The sequence below is a fragment of the Myripristis murdjan genome, chromosome 11 (assembly GCF_902150065.1).
Source record: "Myripristis murdjan chromosome 11, fMyrMur1.1, whole genome shotgun sequence".
Classification (NCBI taxonomy): domain Eukaryota; kingdom Metazoa; phylum Chordata; class Actinopteri; order Holocentriformes; family Holocentridae; genus Myripristis; species Myripristis murdjan.
This window is the reverse complement of record NC_043990.1, coordinates 20,687,961-20,702,198: the sequence shown is the minus strand read 5'-3', so window position 1 is coordinate 20,702,198 and position 14,238 is coordinate 20,687,961. Positions and strand designations below refer to the sequence as shown.

The 14,238-nt window shown below is 44.7% G+C and overlaps 1 protein-coding gene across 4 annotated transcripts in view; it reads left to right on the top strand.

Moving 5' to 3' along the window:
* rftn1a (raftlin, lipid raft linker 1a) overlaps positions 1-14,065 on the top strand; it is a 23,701-nt gene extending 9,636 nt beyond the window's left edge. For all 4 annotated transcript variants that reach the window (XM_030064123.1, XM_030064122.1, XM_030064121.1 and 1 more), the window contains exons 3-10: positions 5,360-5,543; positions 7,604-7,712; positions 9,933-10,722; positions 10,847-11,050; positions 11,773-11,882; positions 12,173-12,276; positions 12,740-12,815; positions 13,128-14,065. In XM_030064123.1, the coding sequence (XP_029919983.1) occupies positions 5,360-5,543; positions 7,604-7,712; positions 9,933-10,722; positions 10,847-11,050; positions 11,773-11,882; positions 12,173-12,276; positions 12,740-12,815; positions 13,128-13,574 (2,024 nt within the window). In that variant the 3' untranslated portion in view covers positions 13,575-14,065. The remainder of the gene's footprint in view (positions 1-5,359; positions 5,544-7,603; positions 7,713-9,932; positions 10,723-10,846; positions 11,051-11,772; positions 11,883-12,172; positions 12,277-12,739; positions 12,816-13,127) is intronic.
* The last annotated feature ends 173 nt before the right edge of the window (positions 14,066-14,238 follow it).

Here is a 14,238-nt window from a genome sequence, read left to right as displayed (position 1 = left end):
AAGGTGGAGGAGGCGAGGCGAAGTGTAACGGGAACAGAGGGTGAGAGAATGAACGGAGCATGAAGACGCGACATACTGGGAGCGTTAGTTAGGTCTAAAGAGGAGAGCGTCTTGAGAGAAGTGGCAACCGAGAGGGAGAGAGAGAGAGAGAGAGAGGTGTGAGAACGAAGGAGCAGGAGTCAGGAAAGTGAAGATGTGGAGGGAGTGTGAGGAAGTGAGCTAGGTGTGATGCAGTGTGACTAAAGCCGGTCTCTGGAGCAGACAGCGAGGGGCTGAACTCTGCTGATGACTTTCTGCTGTCCTGCCGAGACAGAGACCCACTTGGCTCATTAAAAGTTACAACATGTGTCTAATGCTCAGCAGTGGGTATATATGTGTGTGTGTGTGTGTGTGTGTGTGTGTGTGTGTGTGTGTGTGTGTGTGTCTTTTCCTCTCGAGTGTGCACACCTCTGTAGTGCTGTGTACCTGTGTGTGTGTGTTTCTGAGTGTGTGCGCGGCTCTGTTTATTTGTGTGAAATCTGCGCAGGCATGCCACCATCCATACAGTGTGTACCCTCTGCTGACAAAACGTGATGTATTCCACCCATCTAATATGATGTATCTTTGCTATCAGAATCTGCGTGTGATGTATTTGGCTTAGAGAGCGGGCAAAACACAAATCCATCAGTTTTGGTGAGATGTGTGCTGCTTGACACACTTTTCCCCCCGAGTAAACGCATGAACAGTTTCACTAGGAGACTGCTGAAAATGATGAACTGACATAGTTCGGCCAATCTTTTTTTCTGTGCCGTGGCAGTTTTTCTGGGTAATTTTTCACGATGTTTCAGAGTACAGTTGAGCCTGTCAGGAGAGATGGAAGAGAGAGGATATGTGACAAAAGTGAGTCAGACCGGAATTCACAACATCACAAGTACATGGCATGTTGCTTTCTTGCTTCCTCCTCGCCACAGAAAATCTCTTCCTCCTTGTACATTTCAGCCATTTTTATGGACCCGGCGCTCCTTCTCAGACATTTTCCTGTAAAGCGTGCGCTCTGGGGAGCTCAGACCTCATTTCACAAAGCTCAGACGTTGACCATTGACTGTCATAGCCAGCGGCTGCATTCCCCAAACAGCAGGGAGCTCCCGGCTCCAGGAAGTTGATTATTTTATAGTCACTGTTTTGGCACATATCCTCGCCTAAAACCTCTGCAAGTCATTAGAAGGCTATTTAAATAAACGTGAACCTCCAGCAAGCAGAGGGATAAGCCTCCAGGGTGGCTGTGAGTAGTAATCCCCATGCATCACCTAGCAGGCTTAGTGCAAAACGCTTTCTCTCTCGTGCACACACACACACACATTCAACACAGGCAGGCGAGACAGTCCATACACACTCGCTGAGATACCCCGATACACATGCACATGGCCCGTTGCATATGCATGCCAGTCACACGCAGAAGTTCAGGGATTTGTACAAGGAATTAATAAGCCCTTTCAAGCGGCTACAGGAAGGGGTTGACTCTCACACTCTGAATGCAGTTTGTGAAATCCAGGGGTCAGAGCGCGAGGCAGCGCTGACAACACACAGCGGCTGTCATGTGGCCAAAGCTTTTGGTGGAGATGGAAATAGCAGAGCGAGGATCAAGAGACGAACAGCCGCTTCCCCTGTTCATTAAACAACACACACCTAGATGTATTCGCTGTCTGCGTCTGTGCCATCTCTCTTCATCCCTCTCTTTACCACACTCACACGCTGACACTCAATGACTTCTGAGCCTTTATGAAACTTTAATCTTAGAGAAGATGACAGAGACACTAGTGGTGCAAACAGTCAATCACTGGAAGGAAATTCAGAAACTCGCTGACATTTGTAACCAAATAATAGCAACAGAGCAACAGCACATCTCTTTAGTCACAAAAACTCCTTCCCTCCTCTCTTTCTTTAATGAGTAGGAGCTCTCCACTAGGTAGCATGTTTTGTTTAAGTATATGTATGTACACAATATTTATGTTTAATTGCAGGCCTGAATATGTATGTAACTATGTGTGCACAGGATTGTACATATAGCCTGCATGAGGTCAGGTCTAACATGTGCCTCTCAATGTCTTATAGATGCATAGGGGCCATACGTCTTTCTGTTAGCATTTTCAAGACTTTTAGAACAAACAGTCAACCATCTATGGTAGAAATGAATTCCTTCAAAAAAAAAGTTTATGCCAACTGGATGTTCATTTGCATATAAAAAATAAATAACAATTTGGATTTTTTAATAACCTGAACATAACCAGTGTAATTTTAACTAACAACTTGCTAACAGCTAAGTGGTTAGCCAGCCGTGATGACCTGTTGGACACAACCAGAGTTACCCTGATTTTCCTCCTCTTACATTTTTCTTCATCCTCTAAAAACAAGACAGGTCAACCAAAGAATTAGACATACTTTCTAACGAACCAGGTATTTTTATGGCTCAGCAGCAAGCTGGAATGTTTGTAGCTGCAAATTAATTGGGCAAAGATTTGACTATCTTTGCCCAATTTAAAAAAAAAAAAAAAAAAAAGATTTTGGTTGGAAAGCGGCAGGAGAATTCACTGGTTTCAGTCCCATTTAAGAGTCCATCTGATGAAGGCCCCAGCGAACAGATTGGCTGAAACCTCATGTGTTTTAATATGTAGCCTATAAAAAAAACATAAACTAATTCTGTTTTGTTACGGTGAGTAAGAGTGGCACCTCTCTTTGTCTAAAGTCTCATTTAAGACAGAAGTTTTGAACAGCAGATTAAATCACAGACCATGGCAGGGATGATTATGTGAAAACCCCATGTATTTTCCCCATGGAGAGAATGCACCTGGAATTCCATATTTGGGCAAAGGTGTGTCATCAAGGTCAGTGTCTGAAATCTGAGATCTATAGATGTGTAAGCTTTACCCACAAGACTATCAGTAGATACATAAATAAATAATTTCTGCCCACTCACACATACATATTCATATATATGAAAGTAGCATGCAGTGGTATAAAACGTGTGTGTGAGTTGAACATATGTATCTGAGGCCTAGAATGAATAATAACCCACACAGCCTCTCATACAGAAGCATATGTTGCTGCTTTTTCACACATATGTGCATGTACTTTCTGTCATACATGTGCATGTCACACCCTGTGTCCCATTAAAAGTACATACACAAACACACACACACACACATCCCTGCTCTCACACGTGTCACACACTTACACGCACACACCCATTCAACCACTCAATCATAAATCTTGCACATCTCTTTACACACAAACATGCACACACATAAATACACAATCTCTCCTCACACATCTGACAGTTTCTTACACCAACACCGAGATGCGCACACACACACGGACACACATGCACACGCCCTCTTTCACGCATCTCGCACACTCTTACGTGCACGAACACACATATATGCACACGCAGACAAAACCGCACATCCCTGCCCTCAGTAGCTGGCATTGTAAAATTCCACCCAGCTTTTCCGCCCTGAGCCATTCCCATGTTCCCATGCTGGAGCAGAATTGCAGGCTGCCGCTGTTAAATCCCGCAGCAGCAGACAGTATAAATGTAGCCGCTTCCCAGCCCACAGCGCTGCATAAGACCCTAATAACTTCTGTATGCCTCTCCTGAATTAGCTGTAATGCCTTGACTGTGTCTTGTCGGTGGAGGAGCGCTAGCCACGCTGAGCTAATGACAGCTAATGACTGTTTACTGTGACAGGATCATTGTTATCACCCCCCCTCACCACCGCCACCCCCGCCCTCCATCTCCTGCTGTTATTATTATAACCAGGCTGCTTTTGATAAGTCCCCACAGACAGCAGTTTAAGTGTTTGGTTGATGAAAGGCTCTCGTGGTTCGGAGCAGTTGTGCAAAGATGGTGTGATGGCCGGATTTTCTCAGGGAGTTTTTCTTCCATTGTTTAACTGAAGTGGGAGTCTGGAGAGTGTGCGCATAGTGTGTGTTTATGTGCTCGTAAGCTGGCCAGTTGCTTGTATGTGTATGTGTGTGTGTGTGTGTGTGTGCGTGGATGCGTGTGTATGTGTGTGTGTGAACATGCCAGATGATGGGGAACAAATTGAAAATGAGATGGCTAGCACATCTCTTTCTCTGTGTGTGTGTGTGTGTGTGTGTGTGTATGCGCCTGTGTGTGCGATTGTGTGTGTCTAGTTAATTTATTCAGGTTATTTTCTCTTCTCCAGACCCATGCAAATGAGATTGAATGGGAAAGGATGACAAGCATTCAGGCACAAACAGACAGCCTCATCTCTCTCTCTCTCTCTCTCTCTCTCTGCTAACTCTTTCCCCCTCCCCGCCCTCTCCTGCTCTGTTTCACCCTCTTCCTCACTATCTCAGCTCTTTCCATCCTCCTCTCTAACACACCTGACTTCACACAACAATGCAAAAACCACACAATCATACCTAAGCGTTCCCTAAAAGCCCCCTGAACACAGAGCCCAGCCACAATGCAGCGCACCCCAAGAGGGCGGTTCTCACAGACACTGCATGTTCCCCCATGGATTTGCCACGACAGTTTGCCTCCATACGATAAGCTCTGCCAACCATTTCCACTGGAAGTGACTGGGTTGTCTTCCCATTGTATTTGGTAATAAGGGAGCCAGCTCTGCGTTAGTGATTGCTGCTAATACCGCATGCCCATATACAGGCAGTGTGACAGCATTGTCTTTGGATGTGTGTGTGCGCGTGTGTTTGTCTGCGATAGAGTCAATATTTTCAACTGTGCACGTACCTGCGTGTGTATGGGTGTGCGCATATGAAAGTAATTGAATGAACATTTTCCAGCCTGTGCAAATTGTACATACACTTAGTAACCCCCCCCCCTCACCCCAAGAGTGACATTTATTTGTTTTTGCAAATATCCATATCTCTTCATATCCTTGCATGTATTCATGAGGTTATACGTCTGTGTGTATTTGTGTGCGTGTGTGTGTCTTAAAAAGCCAGACTGTGCTGGTGACAGTGAGGACAGAGGCTAATAGTTCTGCTGTAATTAGTTTCAGATTTAGCGTGAAGATGCCATGTGTTGTTGCTCAGTGGGCATTATCATAATGAAACATGCTCTCCCTCTCTGTTCCCTCACACCCCTTTTATTTTTCTCTCTCATTCTCTTTTCTGCCTTCCCTCCTGCTCTTTGTGACAAGTTATTACTATGCATTCATGCCTAAATATCATCTATGCAGCTATCTTTGTCTGTTATGCAATCCATCAATTTCTTTGTCCTTCCCTTTCCCCAATTACTTTCCTATGTGACCCCCTCCCTTTCTTTCTCCTGACCTGAACCCCTCTCCCTGTTTCTTCCTCCTCTTTCCCCCTCTCTTTTCTTCCTCCCCTCCAGAGGTGCCGGTGTCGTCAGTGCTGTGCCTGTCCTCTGTCAGGGAGCTGCCGGTTCAGGTCAGGGAGCTCTATGCCCAGGGTTTTGTTCTGGTGGCCGTCCACCCCTTTGTCCACCCCTGCGGCCCACGCCATGCCCGCATCCAGCACCAGCTGCACCGGGCCGTCCTGGTCCGAGAGACTCCGAGGTACACACACAGAGCCAACGCTTTAACACCTGACAATTATGTGCACGGGACACCCACCTCTACCGAGTAAAATGACTGCAGTTGATTTATTTAATGCATTGATCAGGTAAGATAAAACAAGGTTAAAAAACAGCATTAGACTTAGGAGAGAATACAAGGACGGCAATCGGAAGTTGGCTTTTTTAGTTGACGTTGTTTTGACATGGAAGTCAATTTAGACCAATTATCACAAGCTAATATTCTCAGCTTTCGCCGCTTCTTTATCTTTTGATGTAAATTTAATTGTAGATGGAGTTAAAGGCAAAACAGGCTAACTTTAGCTCCCTGTCCCAGTTCTTTCACTGTTGACTATACACTATACTGACTACTCTGTATGTTGTGTACCTGTGTTATGTTTCCTGTCAGCCAGTTATTCTTGGGCAAGCTTTGACCCCACATAAGAAGTCGCAGCAAAAACTAATTTTCACCAGAATACATTTTTGCTACCTTTCCATTCTCACCTCTGGCCCAGTGTGCAAGCTGAGCTGCATTCTCAGCATCTCACCATGAAATTACTGAAGGATCTGCTCCATGTGGAGGCCATACGCATACATGTGGACACCTGCTCATAAGCTGCAACATGTACCCTGTCAAAGTCTCATGCATGGACAAACACACATGCACATGCAATCATGTCTTGATATCATTGTGAGGACATTATATTGTCTACCTTTGCTTTTTTACAACTTTCTACAGCCTCTTTCCCAAATCTTAACCTTAATTAACCTTAACCTTAATTCTAACCCTAACTCTAACCAGAATATGCCTTTGTAGTTGTTATGACCGACCATAAAGACCTAACTTCCCAAAAATGTCCCCGCTCTGTTGGTTAAAAACACATTTTGATCCTCACTATGTAGCAACACACACACAAACATGCACGTACACACACAATGTGCAGGTGAATAGACATTTAAAAGTTGCACTGCCTCTAAAACACTAGATTGTGATGATGGCTTAGATGCAGAACTGTTAACTTTGTTATTCTTTTCAATTAAAATAATATTTTTTGCATAGCATACAAGTTTTGGTGTCTGTCTGTGTGCAAAAAAATCATTTCTTTAATTGAATTCAATAAATGGCATACTATACAGCCACACACACACACACACAAAACACACACAGAGACACACACAGATACATTAGTGCACAGCCAGGTGCCGGGCCGCTCCTTTGATGCCCCCCCTGCCAAGTGGTCCTGCTGCTTTCTGGCACCTGGCACCACGGAGACAGCTGATTGCATCATCAGTGCTCGCCAGAGAGGAACGACATGCTGAAAGAGAGAAACCATCTCTCCATCCTTTCATCTGCCTTCGTCAGTGATGGCCGTCCCCCTTTTCCTTTGTCTTCCTCATCCCCTTCCATCCCCTCTGCTTCTCCTTTTATCTCCCTATCAGCGCCATCCCCTTTCATCAGAAACCCTAAAAATGAAAGAAAAAAAAAAACCCTGACAGATCCCCTGTTTCAAATCTAGCTGAGAATGTCACTGCCGCCTCAGAGCACATTGCTGTGGCCTTCCCACTGACCTCAATCCAAATATGAAGAGGCACATCTGAATACTCCTTTTATGAATCCGTCTTACAATGGGAACAGAGGAAATTCTGTCCTTTTCTCTATCTAATAAGTCTATTGTAATTGTGGTGAAGGCTCGCTCCCCTTAAAGGGAAAATTCACCCTAAGCCAGAACTCACATTATGTTGTATGACTGTGATCGTTCCAGGCCAGTCTGTGTTTGTGGACAGGTGAGAGCGACTGTCTCCCACGGCTGGAATCTAGAGAGCTAAGGCTGTAAAGTGTGATGTTACTGGGTGAAACATCTGATATCAGTCCATTGATACTGACTGGAAAAACCTAAAAGACACTGATTAGGCCAATAAAATCTTGTCTGGTCTGTAAGCATTGAGAGAGTTGTTTACAGTTTTTATAAGCCATGGGAATACAGTTATTATGCGTGAGGTCAGTATTTCCATCTATTTTCCTTCTCATTCAATGTCACCGTTATTTAACATTTTGGTCCATAGTTCAGAGAAGAGCCAGCTGCGGTGGATGGGACGTCGCCTCGAGACTGATGTGTGTGTGGCAGGTCACCAGGCCCCCGACCTGGAAGTGATCCAAAACTATGTGAAGAGGGTGAGTTAAAGGTGGTTTAAATGCCTCATGTTATTCAATGTCATGATTTGGTTTTCAAATATACTATTAAGAAAAATGTTGCTCATGATGTTTTGCAAATAGATAGAGTTTAATAGTTGTAGTTTAAAGGGTATTTATTGAATAAATTTGACTAAGTCCTCACAGTCACAGTAATGCACCTTGATTGGCTGATATGGATGCATTTACATGCACAGTATCCTGTCAATATTCAGGTTATTGGAGTAATCCATGTCATGTGAACATCGTATCCTACTTACAGTATCTGAGCCTTAAGAAGCCAGACATGATTACTGGCATATGATGACATTAGCTGCGATACTGGGGCATATCCCAGCCACTGTTGTTTCTTGCAGTTTGCGCAACGACACTTTCACATGACATGAAGTCTCAATCCAGAAGTCAAAATGTGGGGCAAACTGTGATGATGATGTTAATACCTATTTATAAATGTCAAAAGCTGGACCCTTTTGTAAACGTGAGTCATTTGGCCAAAGTGACAAGAACATAGCTATTGCTACGATTGGAACGTGCATTTTTTCAAGAAGCTAAAAGACAGTAGAATGAGAAAATTCACAGATACAGAGGTATTAGAAACCGGAACGCTAAATGTGCAAACGGCGTATCCTGAATGACAGCTTAAATGGGGTATGTGTGAGTTTCCGGGACACTGTGTGCATGTAAACACAGTCATTACCAGCTCCCCTGATTCAAATGAGGCAAATTTGTTGATTGGAGCCTTTTCCATTCAATTAGGTCCACTGAAAACGGATCTGATTGAAAGGAATTCACAGCAATCAAGACCAAGCACAGTTGCGATGTGCTGATTGGAGTAGAATGTCCTAAACTTTCTGCAAAAAAAAGGCATGGTTTAAAAAAAAAGGAAAAGAAAAAACAATAAACCACTCAAACAAAATCACATTTACTCACATAGCAATGTCTGTATTGAATGCCTTTGATCATGCGCGTGTACACGTCAAGGAAATTTTTAAAGTCTGATAATAGTGCCCCTTTAAAAGAAACCAGCAGGTCTTCACACTAGCTAGCTCCCCTGCTACTTTGCTACCTGTCCTGTGACTGGGACACAGAGGGAGGTGTTAGATAAAGAACAGAAGGGAAGCCATAGTAGACTGGTGAGATTTAGCGCTCAGATCACCCACCAAGCATAGCGTCATCACTGGCGTATCAGCTGTAAAACTCACTTTTAGTCTTTCTCCTCATGAATTCACCAACGCTCCTACAATGGGAAATGAAAATGTGCTCTATTGAATAGATTTGCATCTGAACACCCAGAGAGCACAAAGGAAAACCTGATTGGATGGAAATGCACAGCGCTGAGTATAATGTGATAGGCTCCAGCGGCGTGACATGAATAACCAATCAGATCACTAGCTGCCAGGGAGTCTGAGATAAGAACCCAGGAGCCTGTACCGGGGCAGACAGAGTGACAGACCAGTGTGTGTGTGGGTTTGTGTGGAAGGTGGGGGTCATTTTCATCATTCTATTTCTATTTTTCCAATATTTTCTAGCCCACCCACTCTCAATCTATTTTCAGACACTCATCAGATAAACCTGTGCAACTGTGTATATTTATGTGTGTGAATGTGCGTTGGATGGTAATAGAAAGACAGAAAAACTGTTTGTATACGTGATGCGTGTGTGTGTGTGTGTTTGTGTTTGTGTGTGTGTGTATGGACTAGAGGAGTGTCAAAAGTAGTGGGTAATAGGGGAAGATGTGTCTCATTATTGTTCAGTGGTAGTTTGCAATCTGATTTCTCTCTGTCGAGCCTGTCTAGAACTGTCAGCCCAAATATCAACTGACAATTAACCACCACCGCGCCACGGGAGGGTGGGACGCGCACACACACACACACAGACACAAAAACACACGCACACACTTGTACACACACGAGCGCGTTGAGATAATGAGGTCCTTTTGTCATTTGAATATTTGATCTTTGCGGATGATTAGGTGGGCTGTTATTTTGCAGAATATCCACTCTGTGTACATCAGCCTTTGTTTGTGTGTAAATGAGGCTTTTTTTTTGGTCTATCTAGGAGACGGTGCAAATTTTTATGCAACGCCGTCAGTGCTGTCTTTTATATTTATGTGTGTCATTCAAATTGTAATTCTTTCAGAATTTGTGCGCATCCATAGAAGATAGTGTTGTGATTGTGTGTGTGTGTGTCTTCCCCGTGCAGATCCAGGATGTGGCGGAGCAAGGGGTCATGTTTGTTGGATTTCTCCAGCAGCCAGGCGGAGGGCCCTGTTTCCTGGGGCACTGGGAGCTTGAGGAGCTGTCCTCCCTGCACTCCAGCCCTTCCCCAATACACCGACACCCCTTCAGCACGAGCGCCAGCCCGACCGATCCCGCAGAACCGCACCGCAACGACACAGAACCCGACTATCACATTTTTGAACCCCAAGATCTAGATCATGACCGTGAAGAACTGACGGTGCAGGACCACGAGCCTGCAGCGTCCAGAGAGCCAGACTTCAGCCCTCTAAAACCCGTCCAGAATTTAGAGAACCACACTCCAATCCAAACCTCAGATATCAGCCTCAAGGAACCAACAGAGTCAACAAACAAACCTCAAGATCACAGCAAACGAGGCGCAGACACGGTCCAGTGGTATGACAGTCAAAATCCACAAGAGGTTGAAGCAGGTCAGCTGTGTCCCAGTCCTCCGTGTGTTGTCAGACAGCAGCGCTGCAGTCTACCAGAGGCCAGCAAGACTAAACCAGAACTCAAAGAAGCCACAGGCAGGCCTTTCAGTCTGGATGCAAATCTTCACAATGAGAAGGACAGACAGGGAATGAGCTCAGGTAGCTGTGCCGGCTCTCCAGAACCCGATCACAGCCAAGGAACAGAGTCTAACGGCAGCTATCCTGACAGGCAAGCCAGAGCGACGACCCACAACAACAATCACATCCGGGTCAAAAGCTCTGAGAAGGAGAGGAAGGCTGCCACCTCACCACCAGCGCAGGCTAGTAAGTTCCTGGTTTGCTGTTAGTGATGGGCCAGTTCCACAGTGCAGCCTCTCACTAGGTGTCTAATTTTCTGTTTTTCTGTGTGTGTGTGTGTGTATGTGTGTGTGTGTGTGTGTGTTTGCAGGGATGCAGCTCTTTGCTCTGTACAACCACACGGGGGAGCTGAACAGTTCTCTGAGGTTCTACGCGCTCAGGGTTCCGCTACGTGTGCAAAAAGAGGCGGGGCTAACCACCGAGGTCGACGCCCACTGGCTCGACCACATGACACAGCATTTCACCAATGGCGCGCACCTCATCGACGGTTTCTTCCACCTGGGAGATGACAACGGTATGATGTATCGTCATAGTAATGAGGCGTAACTAACTGAATACATGCCGACATATCTGTATATTCCAACAAACCTGCACACCAAACAATAATCTGTATCAAATTACATTTTACGTCTTGTGTCACAGGTTACCTGGCCAAAAAATCCTCAAATCTTAAATGCTACACAGTTTTCAAATTCAGTATTCTTGACAAAAATTAGTAGAAACACACACAAAGACAGTGAAGGTAACCGACCAAGATGGGTACAACTTTACTAGATGATGTGAAGATGTTTTTGCGATTTGATTTTTTTTACCTTGAGCAAAAAATTTGCTTGGTACAATAGAGCAAAAGCAAATTCGCTGCAAACCAAACTTTATCCAGGCTCCTGTAATTGTCATGGTTGTTTTTGCAATCAAATTTCCTGTTTGAATCTGTTTAGTCACAAAATCTGGCCCTTACATGTGATATATAAATAGATCATTGAAACTGAGAGATCATTGTCAAGACTTTGCTTGAGGTTCAGGCTGCTCTGTGTTGAGTAATAGATGATATGCATGGGGTGTGCGCCTTAAGTCCACGGCTTACAGTCCCCGTTCACTCATCCATGCAATAAGCAGGTCTAAGCCAAGCGGATAGGGGATCAATAGTGGGAGATTGGAGAGCAGAGATGAGCTTTTAACTCCTGTCCGCGTCACATATACCCTCGTCTGACTTTCTGACTCTCTCTCTATCTGCAGACAATGGGATTTCATCAGCAGATAGTGTGTTCATCTTCCAGAGCTCTGCAGAGGACACCGCAAACATCTCCTATGACGCCATCGTGGTCGAACAGTGGACGGTGGTTGACGTGGGTCTTTGGGTTTTTAATACCTTTTTGTCTTTCTGAGGGGAATTGGATATGTTCTCTGAAAGAATCCTTTGTAGTTGAAGGCTTAAGCTGTATTCAGTCAAGCGTTACATAAGAGCGAGATGGAGGAAAGTGAGTGTGTGTGTGTGTGTGTGTGTGTGTGTGTGTGTGTGTGTGTGTGTGTGTGTTTTTGGCTGCACTCACGTTCGCCTACCTTCTGTGTTCTTGCCTGTGTGTGTGTGTGTGTGTGTGTGTGTGTAAGTGATCAGCTGTCATTCTCTCGTGTCCAGGGTGTGGTGGTGAGGACAGACTACATCCCATTGCTCCAGTCTCTGGCTCCGTATGGATGGAGGCTGATGTGTGTGTTACCCACACCTATCGTCAAAACCAACAGGTACAGCCACAACTCGCTCCTACAGCTTCTCTAAATCAGACTCACAAGTCATCCATATTTTGCATTCGCTGCCAATAACACATCTCAAACCAGTAAAGATGAGTGACTGTTTCCCTGTTGATGCTTGGTTATTATTTTGTTCCAGTCATTATTTAATTGTAGATGCTACCTACCTTGTTCTTTTTGGGATCAAGACTGACAGTGTAGCTCGGTTACACAGAACAGATGGTGCAAGATCTGACAAATCCCGATCACATGCTCATCTCAACATGAAACCTCTTTTGAATTCTGTCATAGCTGGGAACAAACACCGTTGTTGAAACACTGTTGTCTTGTAAACTTTCACATTACAACAGCATGGTGGATAAAGATAGAATTTCAGTCGGCGCGGTGATGTGCAAGCTGCTCAGATTGTAACGCTGACAGGTAACGGCAGTAAAAGTGCTGCTCTTTTCTTCTGCAGTGACGGGAGTTTGTCGACCAAGCAAATCCTTTTCCTTCAGAGACCCGTTTTGCAGCGCAAGAGAAAAGACTTCAAGGTTTGTTCTCCCTTTTTTGCATCTCCACTACAAGTCTGTCATGTGTCTGTTGCACCTTTAGGCTACATGACTTTATGTCACAGAGGGTGCCATTAAAAAGTCATGTTACTAAATATGGGATGTACAGCAAATATAAACCCACTCGGGAAAATTCTAATAATAGGCAAATAATCTGCCTTAAACTGTACAGGAAAGCGGCATCAAGGAGAGAGACTTTGTAGTGTTTTGGCAGGTGTCTGGAGAGATAGAAAGAAAGAGAAAGACAGAGCACAAAAGCAAGAAACTGTCTCAAACACGTCTATTTGATTTCAGATGTTGAACCTCAGGGGTCGCAACAAGGCAAAGAAAAACTCTGCCGGAGAAACACCGGAGAAGGAGAGAGAGAACACATCCCCCGTGATGGAGAGAGAGATGGAAAGGCTGGGGAGAAACACCAAAGAACAGGAGGACGAAGAAGAGAGAGAGGAGAGGAGGAACGGGGACAAGGGCGAGGGAGAGAGCCCTCAGAGAGGCGGAGAGGAGAGACGAGGGGAAGCGCATCAAAAGGGCTTCTCGCTACGAACAGAGGGCGGGGCTTCTGACGAAAACCAGGAAGAGGAGACTGAAATTGACCAGATTCCATCGGCTAAGCAGGAGAAGACAGTGAGATGGACAGATGTGTTTCAGAGAGATGGCGGAGGGATGAAGGAGGAGGTGAAGACGGAAGAGCGGATCAAACAGCAGCTGAGCGAGAGAGCGCTGTTCTCTGGTGTCTGTTGACACATTGGGCACAAAACAGGCGAAACATGACTGAAGTTTCCAAAAATGTCTTTTACAGGACATTTCTTCTGTGGACAATCCAGATGTTGCCAGTCATATGCTGTATCAATATTGAGTACCGTTGCTAATGCTTCAGTCAGCCCTGGTTAGGGCATGAATGGGTCTCTGAGGTTGTAGCACCCATGAAATGGAAATCAGTGTTGTGCAGTTCTCTGCTTTGGGTCAGTGTTGCTATTTGATGTGTCCTTATATAAAACAAGGCTGTACATTACAACGTAAAGCAGGTTTCCAGTCAAAGCCTTAAGTGTCATTTTCACACCTATTGTTGTAATTACTATTTTCTAGCCACAGCCCTGCTACCAAGGGAGTGCTAATCTCACTGGGTCCACTGTATTTTTATATTGTGAAGTATACGCTTTAAGACAGAAGTGAAAATAAAAAAAAAAAAAAAAACTCAAAGTATAGGGCACACTGCATTGATATATTACATGGTGCATTTATTGGGCCTAAAGGTTAAGGACTACACTGGTTCCCTCTTCAGGAAATGTTGATGTGTAAAATTAGAAAGCAGCTGTTTATTACTTATTTCCTGGACCACCTGTGCTGTGTGTAAGTGGCGTGGTATGAAACTCTTTATATAGAAGCGGAGGTCAATAAAAGCCCT